This window comes from Papio anubis, chromosome 12 (assembly GCF_008728515.1).
Source record: "Papio anubis isolate 15944 chromosome 12, Panubis1.0, whole genome shotgun sequence".
Classification (NCBI taxonomy): Eukaryota; Metazoa; Chordata; class Mammalia; order Primates; family Cercopithecidae; genus Papio; species Papio anubis.
This window is the reverse complement of record NC_044987.1, coordinates 56,187,396-56,210,091: the sequence shown is the minus strand read 5'-3', so window position 1 is coordinate 56,210,091 and position 22,696 is coordinate 56,187,396. Positions and strand designations below refer to the sequence as shown.

The following is a 22,696-nucleotide window of genomic DNA, read 5'->3' as shown; positions in this document are numbered from 1 at the left end:
AATTTTTCCCCCAATAAAGTTAGAAAAAAACAAAAAGTGTTACAGGGCTAAAAATGAATTAATCAGGCTGGGCGCAGTGGCTCATGCCTGTAATCCAGCACTTTGGGAGACCGAGGCGGGCAGATCACCTGAGGTCAGGAGTTCGAGACCAGCTGGCCAACATGGTGAAACCCCGTGTCTACTAAAAATACAAAAATTAGCCAGGTATGGTGGCGCATGCCTATAATCTCAGCTACTTGGGAGGCTGAGGCAGAAGAATCGCTTGAACCCGGGAGGTGGAGGTTACAGTGAGCCAAGATTCTGTCTAAAAAAAAAAAAAAAATCAAAAATTTTTTTGTGTTTGAAACAGGGTCTCCCTCTGTCACCTAGGCTGGAGTGCGAGTGCAGTGGCATGATCATGGCTCACTGCAGACTCCACCTTCTGGGCCCAAGTGATCCTCCCACCTCAGCCTCCCAGGTAGCTGAGACCACAGGCACTTGCCACCACACCTGGCTATTTTTTTAAAAAATTTTTTGTAGAGATGGGTTTTTGCCATGTTGCCCACATTGGTCTCAACAATCTCCTAGGCTCAAACAATCCACCTGCCTTGGCCTCCCAAAGTGCTGGGCTTACAGGCATGAGCCACCATGCCTGGCCAGGTTACATTATTTAACCTAATACATTAATTTAGAAAAATTACTTTTTTCCATTTGTAGGTTAGGAAACAGTTTTAATGCAAATTCTTCATTCTGCTGACTGGTTGAGGTAATGTTAGATTGTTACGTCTTGCTTATAGTAAAGTAGAGGAAAAGCATCCTGTATAATGAATATTGTCAGGATGTGTGTATGGCACAATCTTTTCTTTTCTAAGTAATAATTCCAGAAAAGAACCTCACCTTATAGTCAGGCCTGTGAAGTATTTTTGAGCACCTGTCATTATACACAACTCCTGGGTGGCCACATGTGGCAGTGGCCACATGGGTCCCTTGCCATCCCAGAGGCCTCACTGCTGCCTCCCTCCAAGCCAGGGTAACTATTTTTCTTTTTCTTTCTTTCCTTTTCTTTTGGTTTTTGAAACAGAGCCTTGCTGTGTCACCTAGGCTGGAGTGCAGTGGCTTGATCTCTGCTCACTGCCACCTCCGCTTCCCGTGTTCAAGCGATTCTCCTGCCTCAGCCTCCCGAGTAGCTGGGACTACGGGCATGTGCCACCATGCCTGGCTAATTTTTTTGTATTTTTAGTGGAGACGGGGTTTCATCATGTTGGCCAGGCTGGTCTTGAACTTCTGATCTCTAGTGATCCACCCGCCTCGGCCTCCCAAAGTGCTGGGATTACAGGTGTGAGCTACCACATCCGGCCTGGGAACCTGCTTTTTGAGGTGACTGGACATTATAAACAAAGACCCTAGAATGTACTAAGAAGTGAAGCTAGGCTGAGTGCAAAGGCTCAGGCCTGTAATCCACTGGAATGCACTTCAGGAGGCCAAGGTGGGAGGATGGTTTGAACTCAGGAGTTTGAGACCAGCCTGGGCAACGTAGGGAGACCCTGTCTCTGCAATAATAATAATTTTTAAACAACTAGGCCGGGTATGGTGGCTCACGCCTGTAATCCCAGCACTTTGGGAGGCCGAGGCAGGTGGATCACAAGGTCAGGAGTTCAAGACCAGCCTGACCAATATGGTGAAACGCCATCTCTACTAAAAATACAAAAATTAGCTGGGTATGGTGGTGTTCGCCTGTAATCCCAGCTACTCAGGAGGCTGAGGCAGGAGAACTGCCTGAACCCAGAAGGTGGAGGTTGTGGTGAGCCGAGATCACACCACTACACTCCAGCCTGGGTGACAGGCAAGACTCCATCTCAAAAAAAAAAAAAAAAAAACTAGCCAGATGTGGTGGCTATTTGTGGTTGCAGTTACCTGGGAGGTTGAAGTGGGAGGATTGCGTGGGCCCAAAAGTGGAGACTGCAGTGAGCCATAATCATGCCACTGCACTCCAGCCTGGGTGACAGAGCCAGACCCTGTCTCAAAAACAAAAAACAAAACAAAACAAAAAAGCAAAAAAAAAAAAAAAAAACAAAAAAACAGTAGTAAATCTAATGGTCATCATTCAGCCAATATTTACTGAGCATTTGCAGTGATGAAATGTAGAGTGGCAAGTCCAGGCATGGAGAAATAAATGAGGGATGCAGGGCGCAGAGTCGGAAGGCAAAATCGGCTAGAAAGAAGGCAGTGCCTGCTTATTTTATTTTTTTATTTTAATTTTTTGTTGTTGTTGTTGAGACAGAATCTTGCTCTGTTGCCCAGGCTGGAGTGCAGCAGTGTGATCTAGGTTCACTGCAACCTCCACCTCCCGGGCTCAAGCAATTCTCCTGCCTCAGCCTCCCCAGTAGCTGGGATTACAGGCACCCGCCACCATGCCTGGCTAATTTTTTGTATTTTTAGTAGACACGGGGTTTCACCATGTTGGCCAGCTGGTCTCGAACTCCTGACCTCAGGTGATCCACCTGCCTCAGCCTCCTAAAGTGCTAGGATTACAGGTGTGAGTCACTGCACCTGACCCAGTGTCTGCTTATTGAGTCCCACAGTCTCCTAGGCATTTCACAAACATCATCTCTCACCCCATCACACCCGTGGGGAAGAGTCAGGACACATTCCAACTCCTCTTTGCCAACGAATGAATAATGTGGGTTCCTTGGCTTATTGCTTTACGGTCTCAGGCCTCAGTTTCCTCATCTGTAAATGGGGTCTACCTACCACGTACAATTGTGGGGAGGATTGAGTTCTGCTCTAAGAACTTTGTATATTGCCAGGCGCGGTGGCTCGCACCTGTAATCCCAGCACTGGCCATCATGGTGAAACCCCATCTCCACTAAAAATACAAAAATTATCCAGGCATGGTGGAGGGCACCTGTAGCCCCAGCTATTTGGGAGACTGAGGCAGGAGAATCGCTTGAACCCAGGAGGTGGAGGTTGCAGTGAGCTAAGATCATGCCACTGCACTCCAGCCTGAGCGACAGAGTAACACCCTGTCTCAAAAAAAAAAAACAAAAACGCTCGAGGTTTAAAAAAAAAAAAGAACTTTGCATATATCACTTAGCTTAGAATAATATGTCCTCAGTTAATGTTTGACCTTATCATTATTACAACATATGAGGAAGCCGAGGCTCAGGGAGGCTGGTGCTCTCTGTTTCCCTCCACCGCTTGCAGTACACAGAGGATTAAGGTGGAAGCTTTGCCCTCTGCAGCAGGCCCAGGCCTGGATTTGGCTGCTTGTTCTGCCCTGGAGAAGCAAGGCCAACTGTCAACACAGGGTGACTTCAGGTCACCTGTGGCTATGCGCAGCCAGCCTGCCAAGGGGACTTGACGAGAGGGATGATCACTGCTTTCCTCTCAGGTCTCACGGAGCTAGGGCACGCCTATTCCTGTCATGTCCGAGCTATGAGACCTTGGGCAAGTATCTCTCCTTTTCTGAGTCTCAGTTTTGTCTCAGTTTTATCTCATGATACTTATGTTTTTCTGTCTCAGGGCCCCTGTGGGAACTGAGTTGAAGGATGGGACTTTGCACACCACTGTGCTGTGCCAACATAAGTGTAGTTAAGGCCAGTAACTCTGGGTGGGGTAAATATTACAATTTAAGGCGGAGGGGTTATAGGGAAGTAGAATATTTTTTCTTTTTCTTTTCTTTTTTTTTTTTGAGACAGGATCTTGATCTGTCACCCAGGCCAGAGTGCAGTGGCGCCATCACAGTTCACTGCAGCCTTAACCTCCCGGGTTCAAGCAATCCTCCCACCTCCCACCTCAGCCACTTGAGTAGCTGAGACCTCAGATATGTGGCATCACACCCAGCTAATTTTTTTAAATTAATTTTTTGTAGAGATAGGGTCTCATATGTTGTTCACGCTGGTCTCAAACTACTGGGCTCAAATGATCCTCCTGCCTCAACCTTCCAAATTACTGGCTCATGGGATTACAGGCATGAGCCACCATGCCGGGCTGGGAGGTGGAATTTTGTTCAATCTAAAGATAAGCTTTTTCACAGCTCTGGCTGTAGTGGGAGGGAGCAGAGGAGTGAATGATCGTCAGTTGGGAGGGTACAGAGAGGGCTCCTGCCCTAGGGTGGAGGTGAGGGTGGCTTAGGTGAGACAACACTGAGGCCCTGTTCAGCCCCACATCCCCTCCTGTGCTCCCTCCTCCTCTCTCCTCTTCTGCAGGCATGGGAGGTATCACCATTCAGCAGATTTCACCGGAGGCAGTGGAGGGGGCAGGTACCTGAGCCAGAACTCAGGTCTTATTCTCCACTTGACTCTGCCACTAACTTGTGCAGTTTTGGGCCTTTCCCCAGGCCTTCATTTTCTTAAATATCTAATAAAAAATATATATAGCAAATGCAGTTTGTAAACTATGACAATATGACCATGCAGAAGATTATTATCTTCCAAGACTGCTGGTCCAAGGAAAGGTCAATAATAAAGTGGAAGCATTGTAGCTTGTGGAATGACTGGTTAGATTTGGGAGAAGCCTTAGCAATAATCTAGAATCTGCATAGATAATACATCTGAGGATTGGGCTTTGTGGTTTACAAAGCATTTTTTTCCTCTTTTGATCCCAGCCACTTGTCTGGACTGATACAAAGCATTTTTATGGGTTTGTCTTATTCAATTCTCACAATACCACCTCAAATTTACAGAGGATATGGATCTGGTTAACTTGTATGACTATGTAACCTCATGTCAGTCCAGAGCACTGCCTGGAGGTGGGTAGAGGTGATCCTGGGCTGGAATCCCAGTCCCAGTGGAACCTTGAGCAAGTTACTTTAGCTGTCTTCACCTAAATTTCCTCATTGGCAAAACAGGAATACTGGTGGTTCATACCTGCAATTCCAGCACTTTGGGAGGCTGAGGTGGGAGGATTGCTTGATCCCAGGAGTTCAAAACCAGACTGGGCAACAAGCAAGACCTCACCTCTACAAAAATTAAATAAATAAAACATTTATGAGGGTTGTGGTGAAGATTAAATGAGATCACTCACAAGAAAGCTCAGTGCAGACCCTGATGTGCAGTAGGTGCTCAATAAATATTAGCCAGCAAAAAACAAAAAAATCTCAGCTAGGAAATTGCAGAACTGGGTTTCTGACTCCAACCTCAATATTCCTTGCCCCACATCAAGCTGTTTCACTTCAAATCCTCTCCATTTCACAATGCAGTCACCCTGGGCTGAAGGAGTGAACTGTGCATTGGAAGGCTCCCCTAAGCAGCAAAGAGACAGCTTGGTCTCCAGTGACCTGAAAGAATTATTTATTGCCCTGAGGTCCAGTGTACGAGTTGCCAAAGGGAAAAGCTTCCTTCCAACTGGCTCAGCAAGCTGACAGAGGAAGTGTCGGGTTCTTGCTGGGGCAGTCATGCAGAGCTGGGATGACACGCAGAAGGCTGGCAGACCTGTCTCTGGGCAGATGGATCACCTGATACAGATGCTGGAGCCTGAGCCCTGGGATTGGCCCAAAACAGGGCTATGTTGACCCAACAGCTGAGCATTGGCATCCTGTCAATCTGCCGAGAGCCTAGAAATAGTGCGGGGCAGTCTGCTGGGTTCAGTGTGTCAGAGGAAGCAACCATGCAGGTGCTAACCAAGCGTTACCCCAAGAACTGCCTGCTGACCGTCATGGACCGGTATTCGGCCGAGGTGCACAACATGGAGCAGGTGGTGATGATCCCCAGCCTTCTGCGGGACGTGCAGCTGAGTGGGCATGAGGGCCGGGCCCAGGCTGAGGCCCCTGATCTCTACACCTACTTCACCATGCTCAAGGCCATCTGTGTGGATGTGGAACATGGGCTGCTGCCGCGGGAGGAGTGGCAGGCCAAGGTGGCAGGCGGCGAAGCTGAGGAGGCTGAGAATGGAACCGCAGAGACAGAGGAAGTCAAGGACGAGAGTGCCTCAGGAGAGCTGGAACTGGAAGCCCAGTTCCACCTGCACTTCTCCAGCCTCCATCACATCCTTATGCACCTCACCAAGAAAGCCCAGGAGGTGACAAGGAAATACCAGGAAATGACGGGACAAGTTTGGTAGACCTTGGACACTAGGGAAGGTAATGGTGGCCATGCTGGTGGGTGTCAGAGTCTACCAAGGGACATTCCAGGAGAGGAGAGGGGGCAGTGGTGCAACCCAGTGGGAGAGGAACAGCCTGGCTCTCAGACAGTGCCACTCTTGCGTCAGGGTATTGGGACCACAACCTAGGAGGGCCTAAGACTAGGCCTGCGTTACTATCCTTCTGACCTCAAATTGGCAACTGCAATGAAGTGATATGGAAATAGAAGGAAAAGTGGCCTGTAAGGGCATATCTCATATGCACATACATATGTTTGTGCACGTGTGCATTTTTTTGTATGTGAATACTTGTAAATGTGTGAATTGAATGAGTGTGTTCTCATCATTGACTTTGTTAAGAATTTGATTAAAGAGGGGCCGGGCGCGGTGGCTCACGCCAAATCCCAGCACTTTGGGAGGCCAAGGCGGTGGATTGCCTGAGGTCAGGAGTTCGAGACCAGCCTGGCCAATGTGGTGAAACCCCGTCTCTACTAAAAATACAAAAATTAACTGGGCGTGGTGGCAGGCACCTGTAGTCCCAGCTACTCGGGAGGCTGAGGTAGGAGAATGGTGTGAACCCGGGAGGCGGAGGTTGCAGTCAGTCGAGATTGTGCCACTGCACTCCAGCCTGGGCGACAGAGGGAGACTCCATCTCAAAAAACAAAAAAAAAAGAAAGAAAGAAAGAAAGAAGAAACTTACCTAAGGCATGCATATTGACTTAAGTGAACATTGTGAATTCCGTGTGTGTGACAGTGTTCCCCACATTTTTTCAAGTCACAGAACATGGAAAATTATATGGCACACGGGGATACATAGGTGAGGCTGCTTGCAGTACTCCTACAACAGGCTGGGGGTACTCTGACCATCCCAGGTTGGAACCCACCAAATGGGAAGCCGAGGGACCACTGTCATGGCACTCTAATCCATTCCAGGCAAACCGGAGTGTACAGACATGCCTGTTGGGAAGCCCTGTTGTATGTACATGTGATTATGTGTTCCAGTCTGAGCCTACATGTCTATGCACAGAGGGGCTGGGGTGGTGAGTGTGGATGAGCAGCAAGCTAGACAAGCAGGTGGTGGCAGAGGGTAGGAGGTGGGAAGGGTCCCTAGCATGGTCATCACTAGTTCACTCATGGATCAAGACTAGTATTAATAGAAATTGGACCACAGTAGCTGCCAGTTTTGATTCTGTGCCACCTGCCAGCCCTGCTCCCACCAACTGGTCTCATTAGTTGTAAACAACATCCGTGTCCATTGCAATCTCAAAACCATCTGATGCAGCTATGCAGGAAAAGATTCTCATCCCCACTTTACTAGTAAGGGAATTGAAGCCAGAGAGGTGAAGTGACTCACCAAAGTCACACAGTAAAGAGACAAAAGTAAGACCGGCCTCAACTTTGAGCTGAGTGTTCTTTCCTCATACCCACTGTCTGCCATATTGTGTTATCTTCATAATCTGTGTGAAGGCTGCTCTGTAATTATGGGGAATAAATGCGGACCCCCAAACACAGAGCCTATGGAGATCTCTGCTCCAGGCATTTTCTCAGCCATTTTTCCTTCTCCCATTTCAAACCCAAACTGTCAACCTCAGCCCTTCTTCCCTCTCCCCTGGAGGCTCCCCGAGTTGCCTCACAGAGGTTCTTGAATTAGACTGGGCTGTGTCAACAGCTCTGGGTTCACGTTCTGATTCTATCACTAATGAGCTGTGGGGCCTTGGGCAAGCTACTTCATTTCTCTGGGTTTCAGCTTCTTCACTGAACAATAACAGTGGTAGTAAAACTAATGACTGGCATTTGAATAATTTTAAGATCACTTTGCATATCCATTATCTAATGGAATTATCATTCCCTTTTTTTTTTTTTTGAGATGGAGTCTCACCCTGTCATCCAGGTTGGAGTGTAATCCATTATCTAATGGAATTATCATTCCCTTTTTTTTTTTTTTTGAGATGGAGTCTCACCCTGTCATCCAGGTTGGAGTGTAATGGTGCCATCCTAGCTCACTGCCACCTCTGCCTCCCAGGTTCAAGAGATTTTCCTCAGCCTCCCAAGTAGCTGGGATTACAGGCGTGTGCCACCACACCCGGCTAATTTTTTTTTTTATCTTTAGTAGAGACAGGGTTTCACCATGTTGGCCAGGCTGGTCTCGAACTCCTGACCTTGTGATCCACCTGCCTCGGCCTCCCAAAGTGCTGGGATTGCAGGCATGAGCCACCGCGCCCAGCCTATCATTCCCTTTTGCAGATGAAAAAACCAGAGGCCTGAGAAGTAAAATGAGTCCAACATTACTCAGTAAATGACAGAGCCAAGATATGAACCCTGGCCTAATTAGTCTAATTATTTTCCTCTACAGTGGTGTTCCTTAGAGCCTTAGACTTTTGCAGAGTGGGCTCAAAGTGGGAACTGGGCATGGCAGAATGGGTAGAAACCACACTCTGACTCACTAAATAGCTTCAAAGGCCAGAGCAGCAACTCTACACCATAACATTTCAACACACCCTAACCTGATTTTCATTCAGAGGCAATATGGTATAGCAACAGTTAAAAATCTGGGCTCTTGTTCTGGCTCTTCCATTGACTTCTGTATTATCCTAGACAACTTTTATTTTTGAGATGGAGTCTCACTCCATCGCCAGGCTGGAGTGCAGTGGCGCGATCTCGGCTCACTGAAACCTCCACCTCCCGGGTTCAAGCAATTCTCCTGCCTCAGTCTCTCAAGTAGTTGGGACTATAGGCGCGCGCCACCATGCCCAGCTAATTTTTTGTATTTTTAGTAGAGATGGGGTTTCATCATGTTGGCCAAGATGGTCTCAATCTCCTGACCTTGTGATCCTCCACACTCGGCTTCCCAAAATGCTGAGATTACAGGCGTGAGCCACCGTGCCCAACCTCCTTTTTTTTTTTTTTTTTTTTTTTTGAGATGGAGTCTTGCTCTTATTGTCCAGGCTGGAGTGCGGTGGTGCGATCTTGGCTCACTACAACCTCTGCCTCCCAGATTCAAGCAAGTCTCCTGCCTCAACCTCCCGAGGAACTGGGATTACAGGCTCACACCACCACGCCCGGCTGATTTTTGTACTTTTAGTAGAGATGGGGTTTCACCATGTTGGCCAGACTGGTCTCGAATTCCTGACCTCAAGTGATCCACCCACCTTGGCCTCCCAAAGTGCTGGGATTACAGGCGTGAGTCACCAAGCCTGGCCCTAGACAACTTATCTTACCTTTCTGCATCTTAGTTTCCCTGTTAGTAAAATATAGCAGAGAAATCAAATGAGTTATTCCTGCTCTGACAACCCAGGATTCTCCTTACAATGCTGAGGCACTGCCAGTTTTCCATCAGCAACATCAGCATTGAGTTTTTTCATTTTAATTCCTGCTTCAATGGGCATGTGACAGTATTTTAGTTGTTTAAATTGATACTCACTTGGCCTTTTAAAAACTTCTTCACTCCACAGGTCCCTTCACATGATAAAAGGCAGACTCTGATGAGGCAGGCGGAGCAGTTCACCAGCCAATGATGAGAGCAGAAAGGCCTAGACCTGCAGCCAGAAGTGAAGGCGGCTCACTTCTCCCAGATACTTCTCTAACTCCTGAGCACCAATTCCTGGATTCCAGTCACTGGCTCACCTTTAGAATGTCTGTTGCTATTGTTTACTGCTCCCCTCGCTCCTCTTACCAGCTTGGGGAGGTGACCAGGAGGGACTAGACAGTTACGTGTCCTGTGTGGTATGGTGGGAAGAGTGTAGGTGTTGGCATGTGACCAAAATTCACATCCCTCCTCATGGCAGTCATTCAGTGTGTGTACTTATGCAAGTTATTTACTCCATTGGAGCCTAAATTCCCTCATCTATAAAATGGGGATAATATTATGTACCTCACAAGCTGATGAAAACTAAACATGATGAATCAAAAGCACTTGGCATGTGAGGGCTATTAAAATAGCCTGATATTTTTTTCTCCCTCTCTCTCCTATGTATTTGCTCTGGTCCTTGCTTTTTACCCTCCAGAGCTAAGAGGTAGCAGACAGAGTCTCTTGGGATGAGTGGTTCACCCTCTTTTACTTGGCGACCACTGATGAGGCCAACAACAAGTGAACTATAAACGTATTTATTGCAGAAGTAATTAAAAAAACCAAAACCTTGTATTTGTACATCTTTATTATTTCTAAAGCACTTTCTCCAACCTAATTTCAGTTTTTACAAGTGGTACTCAAGAAAATAAAGACGGAATTCATTTGATTTTGCCCAGAAACCACCTACTTATATTTATAAGGCTACCTAATTTGAAATCACATATAGGCCAGGCGTGGTGGCTCACGCCTGTAATCCCAGCACTTTGGGAGGCCGAGGCAGGTGGATCACAAGGTCAAGAGATCGAGACCATCCTGGTCAACATGGTGAAATCCTGTCTCTACTGAAAATATAAAAATCAACTGGGCGTGGTGGCATGCACCTGTAGTCCCAGCTACTCAGGAGGCTAAGGCAGGAGAACTGCTTGAACCCAGGAGGTGGAGGTTGCAGTGAGCTGAGATCGCACCACTGCACTCCAGCCTGATGACAGAGCAAGACTGTCTCAAAAAAAAAAAAAAAATCACATATACTTTATCTCCCAAACCTAATCTGATTATAAATTCTAAGCTAGGAAACAAAAACTTTTGAGACAAGTACTTTTTTTTTTTTTTGACAGGGTCTCCTTTGTCACCCAGGCTGCAGTTAACTGTGACACAATCACAGTTAACTGCATCCTCGAACTCCAGGGCTCAACAGATCCTCCCATTTCAGCCTCATGAGTAGCGGGGACTACAGGCACGTGCCACCATGCCCGGCTAATTTTTGTATTTTATGTAGAGACAGTGTTTTGCCATGTTGCCCAGGTTGGTCTCAAACTCCTGGGCTCAAGCAATCTACCCTGCCTCAGCCTCTCAAAGTGCTGGGATTCTAGCCATGAGCCACAGCATCAGGCCAGGATAAGCATTTGATAAGCCATAAAAAGTAACCTCATTCCAGTTAGGTACAGTCTTTTGCTTCTAATTGCACCAAGCTCCACTGTAGACAGTATTAGCTCCTGAGTCCACTTTCTCCAGGATAATCCACCTAAGAGCAAAGACCCCTTTGCAGCGTAAGACTTCTGTTTTCCTTGTCTGGAGTCTCCTCCTTCTAAACCACCTTCTATATCATTATCGACAGAGCTCAGAAATACAAACCTGACTGTATAATTTAAATACCTACAGGATGAAGTCAAAACTATTTGGCAAGAGTCACAGAATCCTCCATAATCTGGCTCACTCTAAATTCACTTTGCACTAGGATGGGACAGGCAAACCTTTTCTGAAAGGGCCACATATTAATTAGGCTTTGCAGGCCATAGGTCTCTATCGCAACTACTCAATTCTGCTCTTGTAGCATGGCAGTCGCCACAAACAACATGTAAACAAATGAGCATGGCTGTGTTCCAATAAGACTTTATTGGCAGTGGGCCAGATTTGGCCCATAGGCTGTAGTCTGCTAACTCTAAACTAGAATTGAACCTCATTTTAAAATCTTTCAGATGAGTGAATGGAAACTGACCATTCTCTGATGAATTATTTTTCTTACAACAATAAAAAGAGTCAGAATATTCATGGTAACTATTTTAATTACAAGGTGTCAACATACAGATAAGCATAAGCTTCAACTGTCATTAGAAACATGTTCCATCAAATTCAGAAACAGCAGGTATCAGTGAAACTGGAGCATGTATTTTGAAGACTTTAACGTATTGGATGGAATTTTTCAAAAATTTCAGCATATGTTTTCTTCTCTATAAAAGGAAAGATCATAAAAGATTTATTTTAAAAATATGTTTTAAAAATTGTATTTCCTAAAGGAAAATTAACACTCAGTAATCTTACTGATTGAAATCCTGATGTGGTCTGAATGTTCATGCCCGCCCGAAGTTCGTAAGTTGAAATGTAACCCCTAAGATGATGATATTACGAGGTTAGGACTTTGGGAGGTGATTAGGTCACAAAGGCTCTGTCCTTATGAGTGGGATCAGCTTAGGGGACCTTGTTTGCCTCTTCTACCATGTGAGGACACAGCAAGATGGCATCATCTATGAAGCACAGAGTGGGCCCTTAGCAGACACCAACTGTGCTGGTACCCTGATCTTGGACTTCCCAGCCTCCAGAATTGCAAGCAATGAATTTCTATTATTTATATATTACCCAGTCTATTCTGCAATTATACAGGTGGTAAGAAAAACCAAGTTAAAAAAATTTTTTTTTAATTACCCAGTTTAAGGCATTTTGTTATAGTAGGCCAAATGGACTAAGACAAACCCCTAAGAATTTCCCTATTTTCTTGTCCACGACTATGGCTTGGTAATCACTGAAAGATTTTCTTTCATTGAATGAAGAATAATTTTGGAGGAATCTGTGATGACAACCAAATGGCTGCCAAGAGGGACAAGGTGCTGCCAGGAATAACCTGACTGAAGAGGTGAAGGAAGAAATAAACACAGAAGGGCACAGGTCAGCTAGGAGAGGCCAGCAGCCAATGTGGTCAAGCTCTCCGGGCTCCCACTGTCCATGCATGAGGCTCTTGGCACAACTGCCAGTAATCTGCAGCTCAGAAACAGAATGAGCCCTGCAGCTATACACACTCCTGCAGACACAGTGAACTCATGGAACTATGTCTAAGCAAAGAGCCAGAGGTCTGGGACTGAAGACTGCTCAGTCACTGGGCGTCACTCCTAGTAATCAATATAGCCAAGATGACTTCCAGCTCTAACATTTGATGGTTCTGAGTATAATGCATTCCCGATACATCCACTATTCATGCTTTGTGCTAGTCTTTAAGCTCTTCTTTGGCAAAAAAAGAAGCTGTATCTTTCTGATCCACCATAAATATATATGTGACTGAAGGCTGTGGGAAAATTAAAGAGTAATAAAATTTTAGAGCTAAATAAGATCTTAGAGATCAGTCTAATGAAATTTAAATGTTTTATATCACACATTTACATTAACAGGAAAATCTTTTTTTTTTTTTTTTTTTTTTGAGACAGGATCTCACTCTGTCACCTAGGCTGGAATGCAGTGGTGTGATCACAGCTCACAGCACCTTGACCTCCCAGGCTCAAGTAATCCTCCTGCCTCAGCCTCCCAAGTAGCTGGGACTATACGCATGTGCCGCCACACCCAGCTAATTTTTAAATTTTCTGTGGAGATGAGGTCTCACTATGTTGCTGAGACTGGGGAAAATCTATTTATATGTTTACAAGTTCAAATTTTTTCTATACTCATTCATTTACACATTTAATAAGGTCATGTGTGCCAAACCCCTGGGGAGACAAAAAAAAAAAACCTGTCCTAGTAAGTTAAACTCCCAGCCTACAGAGACTCATATATGTGCACATGTGTTGTATGTGTGTAAAACACAGGTGAGAAAAGTTATATTACAACTATTAATAGATTCATAGCAGAATAGAGATAGAGCACACTGAGGGAACGCCTGACTGTAGCTCGGTGAAAGCTTCACTGAGATAATGAAAGCAGAAATTTGCTAGGTGGATGGGGTGGAAACAGGGGCAAGAGGAAGAATAACATAGCAGGAAGAAGGTACAACATGTATAAAGCAATATAGGGCAGGCTCAGGACAAAGCATTTCACCAGGCAAATGATGAGTGATGAGGAATGAGGAAGTGTTCCATATGGTTCATATCCACTATTATGCATAAGTGCCTGCTATGTGTAGGCTCTATGCGAGAGGCTGGGAAACAAAGACAAAGCTACAATCCATGAAGAACACAGACGTGTATATCATATAGTAGATAAGAATGTGGGTAAAGTGTTTCTACCAGAGGACACGCAATTAGCTAAGCTGGAGGAAATGAGCCATCCTAAGGAGTCTGGATTTTATCCACTGGGCAATAGATGACTTATTTTATTTTAATTTTATTTTATTTTTTGAGACAGAGTCTCGCTGTGACACCCAGGCTGGAGTGCAATGGAGCGATCTTGGCTCACTGAAACCTCCGCCTCCCGGGTTCAAGCAATTCTCCTGCCTCAGCTTCCCAAGTAGCTGAGATTACAGGCACGCGCCATCATGGCTGGCTACTTTTTGTATTTCTAGTAGAGACGGGGTTTCACCATGTTGGCCAGGCTGGTCTCAAGTTCCTGACCGCAGGTGATCCGCCCCCCTCGGCCTCCCAAAGTGCTAGGATTACAGGCGTGAGCCTCTGCGCCCAGCCGGAAAACTATTTTAAACAGATGTGATCAGATTTGCTGTCACTGGAAATAAGACGAAAGCAAGTGGTGAGTTAACAGGCAAGTGCAACAGTCTGAGCAAGAGATTATCAAGGCCTGAACCAGGGAGAGGAGAGTTCAAAGTTGAGAAATATTTAGGAAGTAGAACTGATAAGACTTGATGATTAATGGGAAGTGAAAGAGAAAGACTTGATAATTCTGAGGCTTCTGGCTTGAGTGTCCAGGTGGACAGTAGTGCCATTCCCTGAAGCAGGACAGAGAGGAGCAGGTGGTTTGGGAAGGCAGAGGGGACATGAGTTTTGTTTGCTGTCCAAAGGAGACAGGTAGTCAGGCAAAAACTGGATATATTAATTCAAGAGAATTTTGGTCTATAGACTAAGATGTGGGAGTCAACAGAATTTAGAAGGTACCTAAAGCCATAGACATGGATAAGATTAACCAGGGAAAATAATAATACAGTAAACACAGATTCTCTAAAATTAACTTGAAATACCTTTTTCAGAAAAATCCTCTGGATGTAATTTCATATATCCAAACATTTCACGGTCCCTCACAGCATACGTGTAGTCTTCACGTTTTACAAGATAATATCCAACAAAATAAAAGGCCGTAATATATAGAAGGTGGCGATGCAAACCTGAAATTCAAATGACAAATCCCAAAGAAAGCAAAAATTAGTCAATATGTATTCACACCTGTAATCCCAGCACTTTGGGAGGCCGAGACAGGTGGATCACCTGAGGTCAGGAGTTCGAGACCAGCCTGGCCAACATGGTGAAACCCTGTCTCTATTAAAAATACAAAATTTGGCTAGGGGTGGTGGCGGGTGCCTGTAGTCCCAGCTACTTGGGAGGCTGAGGCAGGAGAATCATTGGAACCTGGGAGGCAGAGGTTGCAGTGAGCTGAGATTGCGCCACCGCACTCCAGCCTGGTCGACAAAGTGCCCAGCCTGTTATGGCATTTATTAAAAAAATAAAAATAAAAAAAGCGCTGGGCTCGGTGGCTCATGCCTGTAATCCCAACACTTTGGGAGGCTGAGGCAGGTGGATCGCCTGAGGTCAGGAGTTCAAGACCAGTTCACATGGTGAAACCCTATCTCTACTAAAAATACAAAAATCAGCCAGACGGGGTGGTAGGCGCCTGTAATCCCAACTACTCAGGTGGCTGAAGCAGGAGAATCGTTAGAACCCGGGAGGCAGAGGTTGCAGTGAGCCGAGATCGCACCACTGCACTCCAGCCTGGGGGACAGAGTGAAGCTCTGTCTCAAAAAACAAAAACAAACAAACAAAAAAAGGTATTCTGAACAAACAGCCTTGATCCTTGACAAGGTCTAGCTCTGTTGCCCAGGCTGGAGTGCAGTCGCACAGTCACACCTTACTGCAGCCTCAACCTCCTAGGCTCAAGCAATCCTCTCACCTCAGCTTCCCAAGTAGCTGGGACCAAAAGCGTGAACGACCATGCCCATTTTTTTTAAGAGGGGTCTTGCTATGTTTCCCAGACTGGTCTTGAACTCCTAGGCTCAAGCGATCCCCCTGCCTCGGCCTCCCAAACTGTTGGGATTACAGGAATGAGCCACCCCACTCAGCCCACATTATCACTTCTTTAAAGGTTAGCGAATCTAAAATATTACATGTAATGTATATTTTAGCATATAGCACTTAATATTTATTTAATAAATGAATGAACAGCCTTGGGTAATTCAATTTACTACCTCTAAAACACAGGCAAGACCTACCCTGGCTGGGCGTGGTGGCTCACACCTGTAATCCCAGCACTTTGGGAGGCCGAGGTGGGTGGATCACCTGAGGTCAGGAGTTCAAGACCAGACTGGCCAACACAGTGAAACCCCATCTCTACTAAAAATACAAAAATTAGCCGGGCGTGGTAGCGCACACCTGTAGTTCCAGCTACTCAGGAGGCTGAGGCTGGAGAATCGCTTGAACCTGGGAGGTGGAGAATGCAGTGAGCCAAGATGGCACCACTGAACTCTAGCCTGAGTGACAGAATGAGACTGTCTCAAAAAAAAAAAAAAGGCCTATCCTATCTTTCTCATAGTAGCAGCATATAAAACAAGACATATGCATGTAAAAGTATTTTGGAAAATGTATAAAACAATAAAAATGAAAAATATTCCTATGTTCTAGAACTGGGCAGAGCACTCTCTCTTACCCCAAACAGCCACTGCTCTCCCTAATGGGCTACCCGCCATATAGCAAACCAAAGAGTGCATGTTCTCCCATGTGCCACTGGACTGCAGAGACACACAGAACCAGACTCTCTCTACGCTGACCCATGTTCCTCACAGAAAAACTCCATAAGTGTTTGAGATGATGATGTCAGCACCCCAGCCCTAAAGGCATGGCTTGGCCTCTTCCCAAGGCCCCGTTTTCCTAACCTCTCTCCTCATTCTCTCTGAGTGGTCTACCTCTCACTACCTGCACACCCCGTCTACAATCATCTTCCCATTCTTTACTCGGTGAGTCTAACCCCAGCAGCTATTGTGCTCTTTGCAGAACATCATAAATTACTGATATATTAAACTAGAGATCAATAAATATTTAATTCTGTGGGCTATACTTAGAATACCAACTAACTCTAAATTTAGGGCACATTAAGTGGTAACCAGCAAGAAGGTTAAGTTTAAAAAAACAGATGATGAGAAAAACTTATAAAAAAATTCTATTTATTGATAGTACAGTAGGGTGACTACAGTTAACAATAATTTGTAGTATAGTTCAAAATTGCTGGAGGAGAGGAATTTGAATGTTCCCAACATAAAGAAGGGGTGAATGTTTGGGGTGATGGATGGCCCGTTTGCCCCAGTTTCAACATTACACATTGTATGCATGTATCAAAATATCACATGTACCCCCAAAATATGTACAACTTATTTTTAAAGTCTTATTCTTAAAAAATTCTTCTTAACATTTCCTGCTAATTTGAAAAAGAGCTACACAATTTTATTTCATTGATAGAAATTCATTATTATGAGACATATTCATTATTATGAGACAGAATCTTGCTCTGTCACTTAGGCTGGAATACAGAGGCATGATCACACTCACTGCAGCCTCAACCTCCCAGGCTCCAGTGATCCTCTTACTTCAGCCTCCCAAGTAGCTGGGATCACAGGTGCATGCCACCATGTCCAGATAGCTTAAAAAATTTTCTTTTGTAGAGACAAAGTTTTCCTATGTTGCCCAGGCTGGTCTTGAAACCAAGCAATACTCCCATCTCAGCTTTCCAAAGTGTTGGGATTACAGGTGTGAGCCACAGTGTCCAGCCAGAATATCCCATTACTCACAGAATGCCAGGTACTCTCCAGGGCTTTGAAAATCTACCATATCTCTTTCACCACACCTCCAACTCTCTTAGAAACAACATTTATGTGATATACACCTTCATCCTATATGCACAAACTTGTACCACAATTTGTCTTTTTAATGGATATGGCCATCTGGTCTGTAAACCTTTGGAGGATTGGGACCATGTTTTATATTCCTTGTAATCTACATATAGTTATTCACTCAATACTACCTTTTTTTTTTTTTTTTTAAAGACAGAGTCTCAGTCTGTCGCCCAGGCTGGAGTGCAATGGCGCAATCTCGGCTCACTGCAATCTCCGCCTCCCAGGTTCAAGCAATTCTCCAGCCTCAGCCTCCCGAGTAGCTGGGATTACTGGCATGTGCCAACACGCCTGGCTAATTTTGGGGTTTCACCATATTGGTCAGGCTGGTCTTGAACTCTTGACCTCAGGTGATCCACCTGCCTCAGCCTCCCGAAGTACTGGGATTACAGGCATGAGCCACCACACCTGGCCTCACTCAATACTTATTGAACACCTACTATAGATACCAGACACTGACCTAGATAAACACAATATGCATTCAGTAAATGCTGCTGAGGACAACCATTTCAATAAAGTCCTAGGATCTAAATCTTCCAAAGCAATTTAGGGAAGCTCTGGGAGCTCAGGAAGTCTGATCCCTACTCCTGGGCTACACAGTTTATATTCATTATCTCATGTAGTCCTGAGATAGGGAACTTCCCCAGAATCAAATGACTAGTGGGGTGGAGGTGGTGTCACCTCCAAAGCATATGCTCTTAACTGCTGTACTCTTCTGTCTCCCAGAAAGGCACAAACTGCTCAACTAACAACAATGAGATTAAGTGGTGCATATGTCACATTTCAGTCAACCTTTACTTCCTCTACAGCATTCTCCCTCCCATCTGTATCTCCTTTGTGCTCCTAAAGTGCTTTCTGCTCACCCACCTCTATCAAAACATGTATCTATCATACCAAGATCAGCAACAGACTGTTTGTTTGTCTCCCTGATTTCACTAGGAGCTCCATAGGGCACATAACAGAGAAACAGTTCAGTAAGGCCAGGCACAGTAGCTCACACCTATAACCCCAGCACTCTGGGAGGCCGAGGTGGCAGGATCACTTGAAGCCAGAAGTTCGAGACCAGACTGGCCAAGATGTCAAGACCCCATCTCTACAAAAAATTTAAAAATTGGCCAGGCCTGGTGGTATGCACCTGTAGTCCCAGCTACTCAGAAGGCTAAGATAGGAGGATCGCCTGAGCCCAGAGGTCGAGGCTGCAGTGACCCATGATTGCACCACTGCCCTCTACCCTGGGTGACAAGTGAGATCCTGTCTCAAAAAAAAAAAAAGGGGGTTCAGTAAATGAACAAATTACAAATGTATGGTAAACTGTTTGCATAACAAGAGCTAAGGAAGGGGAACTCTGTCCAGCACCTTTTACATGTCAGACATTTTACCTATAGAATCTCACTCAATTCTCACAACAAATATGCAAAAATTAATTATTCTTATTTTATAGATGAGGAAACTTCGGCTCTGATCGACCTGACCATGTAACTTGCCCAAACTGACACAGCTGGAAAGCAGTAGAGCAAGTCTGTTTATTTATTTATTTATTGGAGACAAGGTCTCAACTTTGTTGCCCAGACTGTAGTGCAGTGGTGCAATCATGGCTTGCTGCAGCCTCAACTTCCTGGGCTCAAGTGATTCTCCTCCCTTAGCTTCCTGAGTACCTGGGACTACAAGTGCACATCACCATGCCTAGCTAATTTCTTACATTTTTTGTAGAGACAGGGTCTCACTATGTTGCCCAGGCTGGTCTTGAACTCCTGGCCTCAAGAGATCTTCCTGCCTTGGTCTCCCAAAGTACTGAGATTACAGGTGTGAACCACTGTGCCTGTGCCTGGTGAGCAAGTCTGTTTAGTTCCAAAGTGGAGCTCTTTTCATTACACCAAGTGACAGTCTTGGGCAAGTGTGAAGTGGTGATGAAAAGGGAAAGCCTCGAGTCCTCAGAGGCATAAATGGACAAAGATCACTCCTTTCTGAAGTGAGGAGTCATGTCCAAGGGAGATAGGATTTCAATACTGTTTGAGCACTGGAAATGCTGGGATTTGATGGGCTGGGAGCTGACCTTCAGGCATGACATACAGCTGTAAGAAGGCAAAAGATGTATAAGTGTGGTGACTCCTAATTGCCTGAACCATTGCCTGAGCTTTTTTCCTGATTGTGCTTCTTGGTTCCAATCAACGCCTCACATTGCTGACAAAGATGACTTTTTAAAATACAGAGCTCATCACTGCACCCCTGCAGCTCTCAAAAGCTTACAAAGTTCCTGGCTGGCTAGAAAATAAATTGCCAAGCTCTGCTAAAATCTCCCTTGTAGTTTTATCACCCTAAACCTGAACACTCACTCAATCATTAAACACCCTCCATTCAGAGGTCCTTGCCCTCATTGGCTCCCACTAGCCCCATGGGCCTAGAAAGCTGTCTGTCTCTCAGTCCTGCCCGATAATCAAAGTTAACTTCAAAGGCCCCTCTTCCAAAGTTCCTCTCCTCTTTTCCCTCTGGAAATCCATAGAGCTTAGCAAAGCTACTGTGGTGGTTATTATCAGAATAGTCAGTGTCTCTGATGGGATTACAGCACACTGGTTCAAACTGTGGTCCTCAGACCAGCAGCAGCAGTATTTGAGCACTTGTTGGTAACATCAAGTTCCTCCCCAGACCTCATGAATCAGAATCCGCATTTTTTTTTTGAGACAGGGTCTCACTTTGTTGCCCAGGCTGGGGTGCAATGGAGCAATCTCGGGTTACTGCAACCTCTGCCTTCCAGGCTCAAACGACCCTCCTGCCTCAGCCTCCCTCAGCCTGGGACCACAGGCGTGCACCACCACGCCCGGCTAACTTTTTTAGTTTTTTGTAGAGACCGGCTTTGGCCCTGTTGCGGAGACTGGTATACAGTTCCTGAGCTCAAGCGATCCGCCCGCCACGGCCTCCCAAGGCGCTGGGATTACAGGTGTGAGCCAACGCGCCCAGTCTAGAATCCGATTTTAACAAGACACCTATGCTATTCGTATGCACATTAAGTTTGAGAAGCACCGGTGTCCCATATCCATTCAGAGGTCAAAAAAAAAAAAAAAAAAAAAAAAAGCTCTGCTACGTAATAGCCATATGACCTTGGGCAAGCTGCTGTTTAACCTGTTAGGCTCGGTTTCCTCGTTGTGAATAATACATCCCTAATAAAGTGTTTTAAGGCCTACATGCTATCAATAATGCCCATAGTGTGAGTAGCGCGTGGCATGGAGTCACGGCTCATTTGTGCACACAGTACAACACGAACTGAGAAGAGTAGTCCCGGGTCCTTCACAGACTCAGTTCGGGCTTCACTGCACCTCAATTTCTTCAAGTGCCAAATGACACACTGGCTCTGCTCGATTCTAAAGAGCTAACTGGGCGCGGACGGCCCGGGAAGGCGAGCTGGGGTCAGCTAGGCAACAAGGCACGGAAAAACAGAGCACCTCAGGAGGGCCTACGGCGGGGCAGGTCTGCAGCCCTGCGACCCCCTCTCCTCCCAGCCGATCCCGACCGCGCAGCACTCACCAGCCGACAGGACCGGCCTCCGCCGGATGAAGTTATCAGTCAGGCCAGCGCAGTATCCCAAGAAGCCGATGTAGAGAAGCCGCGGGTCGGTCAGCTTGGGCGGGGGCAGGCTCCGGGACTCATCCGGCAGAAACCGTAAGGGCTCTGGGTTCCGCCGTGGGACCATGGTGACGCCGTTCCCACTCGAGGCCTGGTCTCAGACCACGAACTACAAAGAAAACCACCACGACCACTACCCGGAACTAAGGAGTCAGCTTTCTCCTCCTCCTCTGCGCGCCGGACTCAAGGCCACGGCGCAGTGCGGTGCAGCGCCCAAAAGCTTCCCGATGCGTGCTGCTGCCGGAACCCCGCACGCAAAGTTCCGGACTGCTAGGTGTCAATTCACTCGTCCGCCCGCGCTAATTCTCTGGTGGGAGTGGGTTTCACGGGCCTGGTAACGCGTGGTGGAGGAGTACCCCAAACGAGCCAAACTGGGCGAAGTCTAGGAGACACTGATTTTCTTTTCTGCCAACTTCCGCACCCAGAATTGCCTCTCCCTCCCCTGCCCTTTCTGGAAAGATTTATCTTTTCACCCAATGCCCACAAACGAGCATGATGCATAGTTTTGAACAACGTAATTACTTGAAATTCCATAAAAGCTAGTTTTCGTTTTCTGAGTTTTCAGCCGTTCATTCGCATAGACACATCCTCCAGAGGCTAAAATTAAGGTCTGGTCAGCAACAAAAGAATTTAGAGAAGCCCAGGACTGGATCGTTGTAGTCTTTTCTTGAAATTCAGGTTTGGAGGCAGCACCCTAAAATGTTTCACCTCTGGGTCTTCACGTCCTTGCACATGGCTGAGTGAGGAGGTGTTCCCTAAAGGTTTGAGTAATGAGGCCAGGTGCCGTCACTCAGGCCTGTAATCCCATCACTTTGGAAGGTGGAGGCTGGTGGATCACCTGAAGGTCAGGAGTTCAAGACCAGCTTGGCCAACATGGTGAAACCCCATCTCTATGAAAAATACAAAAAATTAGCTGGGCGTGGTGGCAGATGCCTGTAGTCCCAGCTACTCGGGAGGCTGAGGCAGGAGAATGGTGTGAACCCGGGAGGCGGAGCTTGCAGTGAGCCGAGATCAGCCACTGCACTCCAGCCTGGGGGACAGAGCAATACTACATCTCAAAAAAAAAAAGAAAAAAAAAAAAAGGTTTGAGAAATGAAAGAAGGAATTTACAATTCTGTTAAGCAATTTTCCAGTCTCTGCTGTCAGGCCTCTGAGCCGAACGAAGCTCAGCCATTGTAACCCCTGTGATTTGCACATATGCGTTCAGATGGCCTGCGGGAGCCAAGAAGTCTGGAGCAGCCAAAAACCCACAAAAGAAGTAAAACAGCCAGTTCCGGCCTTAACTGATTAACCAACATTACACCATTCCACCATTGTGACTTGTCCCTGCCCTACCTTAACTGATCAATAGTCATTGTGACATTCTTCTTCTG

General features: G+C 46.1%; 2 protein-coding genes across 2 annotated transcripts; one reads left to right on the top strand and one right to left on the bottom strand.

The window, feature by feature from the left end:
* The first annotated feature begins 5,098 nt into the window (after positions 1-5,098).
* On the top strand, positions 5,099-10,198 carry THRSP (thyroid hormone responsive). The gene is made up of 2 exons (XM_003910467.5): positions 5,099-6,058; positions 9,510-10,198. Exon 1 carries the CDS (start codon positions 5,485-5,487, stop codon positions 6,037-6,039), a length of 555 nt encoding a protein of 184 aa, XP_003910516.2. The 5' UTR covers positions 5,099-5,484; the 3' UTR covers positions 6,040-6,058; positions 9,510-10,198.
* A 1,472-nt stretch (positions 10,199-11,670) lies between these two features.
* NDUFC2 (NADH:ubiquinone oxidoreductase subunit C2) lies at positions 11,671-21,860 on the bottom strand. The gene is made up of 3 exons (XM_003910464.3): positions 21,225-21,860; positions 14,793-14,936; positions 11,671-11,853 (listed from the first exon to the last, which is right to left on the bottom strand). Exons 1-3 carry the CDS (start codon positions 21,388-21,390, stop codon positions 11,804-11,806), a joined length of 360 nt encoding a protein of 119 aa, XP_003910513.1. The 5' UTR covers positions 21,391-21,860; the 3' UTR covers positions 11,671-11,803.
* Positions 21,861-22,696: the final 836 nt, after the last annotated feature.

What these genes read in the sequence shown, in the direction of transcription:
- NDUFC2 (XM_003910464.3), bottom strand. Translation starts at nt 21,390, where the DNA reads ATGGTCCCACGGCGGAACCCAGAGCCCTTACGGTTTCTGCCGGATGAG. An exon ending in GAGGCCGGTCCTGTCGGCTG is followed by an intron (nt 14,937 to 21,224) that starts GTGAGTGCTGCG and finishes TTTGAATTTCAG; the next exon opens with GTTTGCATCGCCACCTTCTA. An exon ending in AGAGGATTTTTCTGAAAAAG is followed by an intron (nt 11,854 to 14,792) that starts GTATTTCAAGTT and finishes TTCCTTTTATAG; the next exon opens with AGAAGAAAACATATGCTGAA.
- THRSP (XM_003910467.5), top strand. Translation starts at nt 5,485, where the DNA reads ATGTTGACCCAACAGCTGAGCATTGGCATCCTGTCAATCTGCCGAGAG.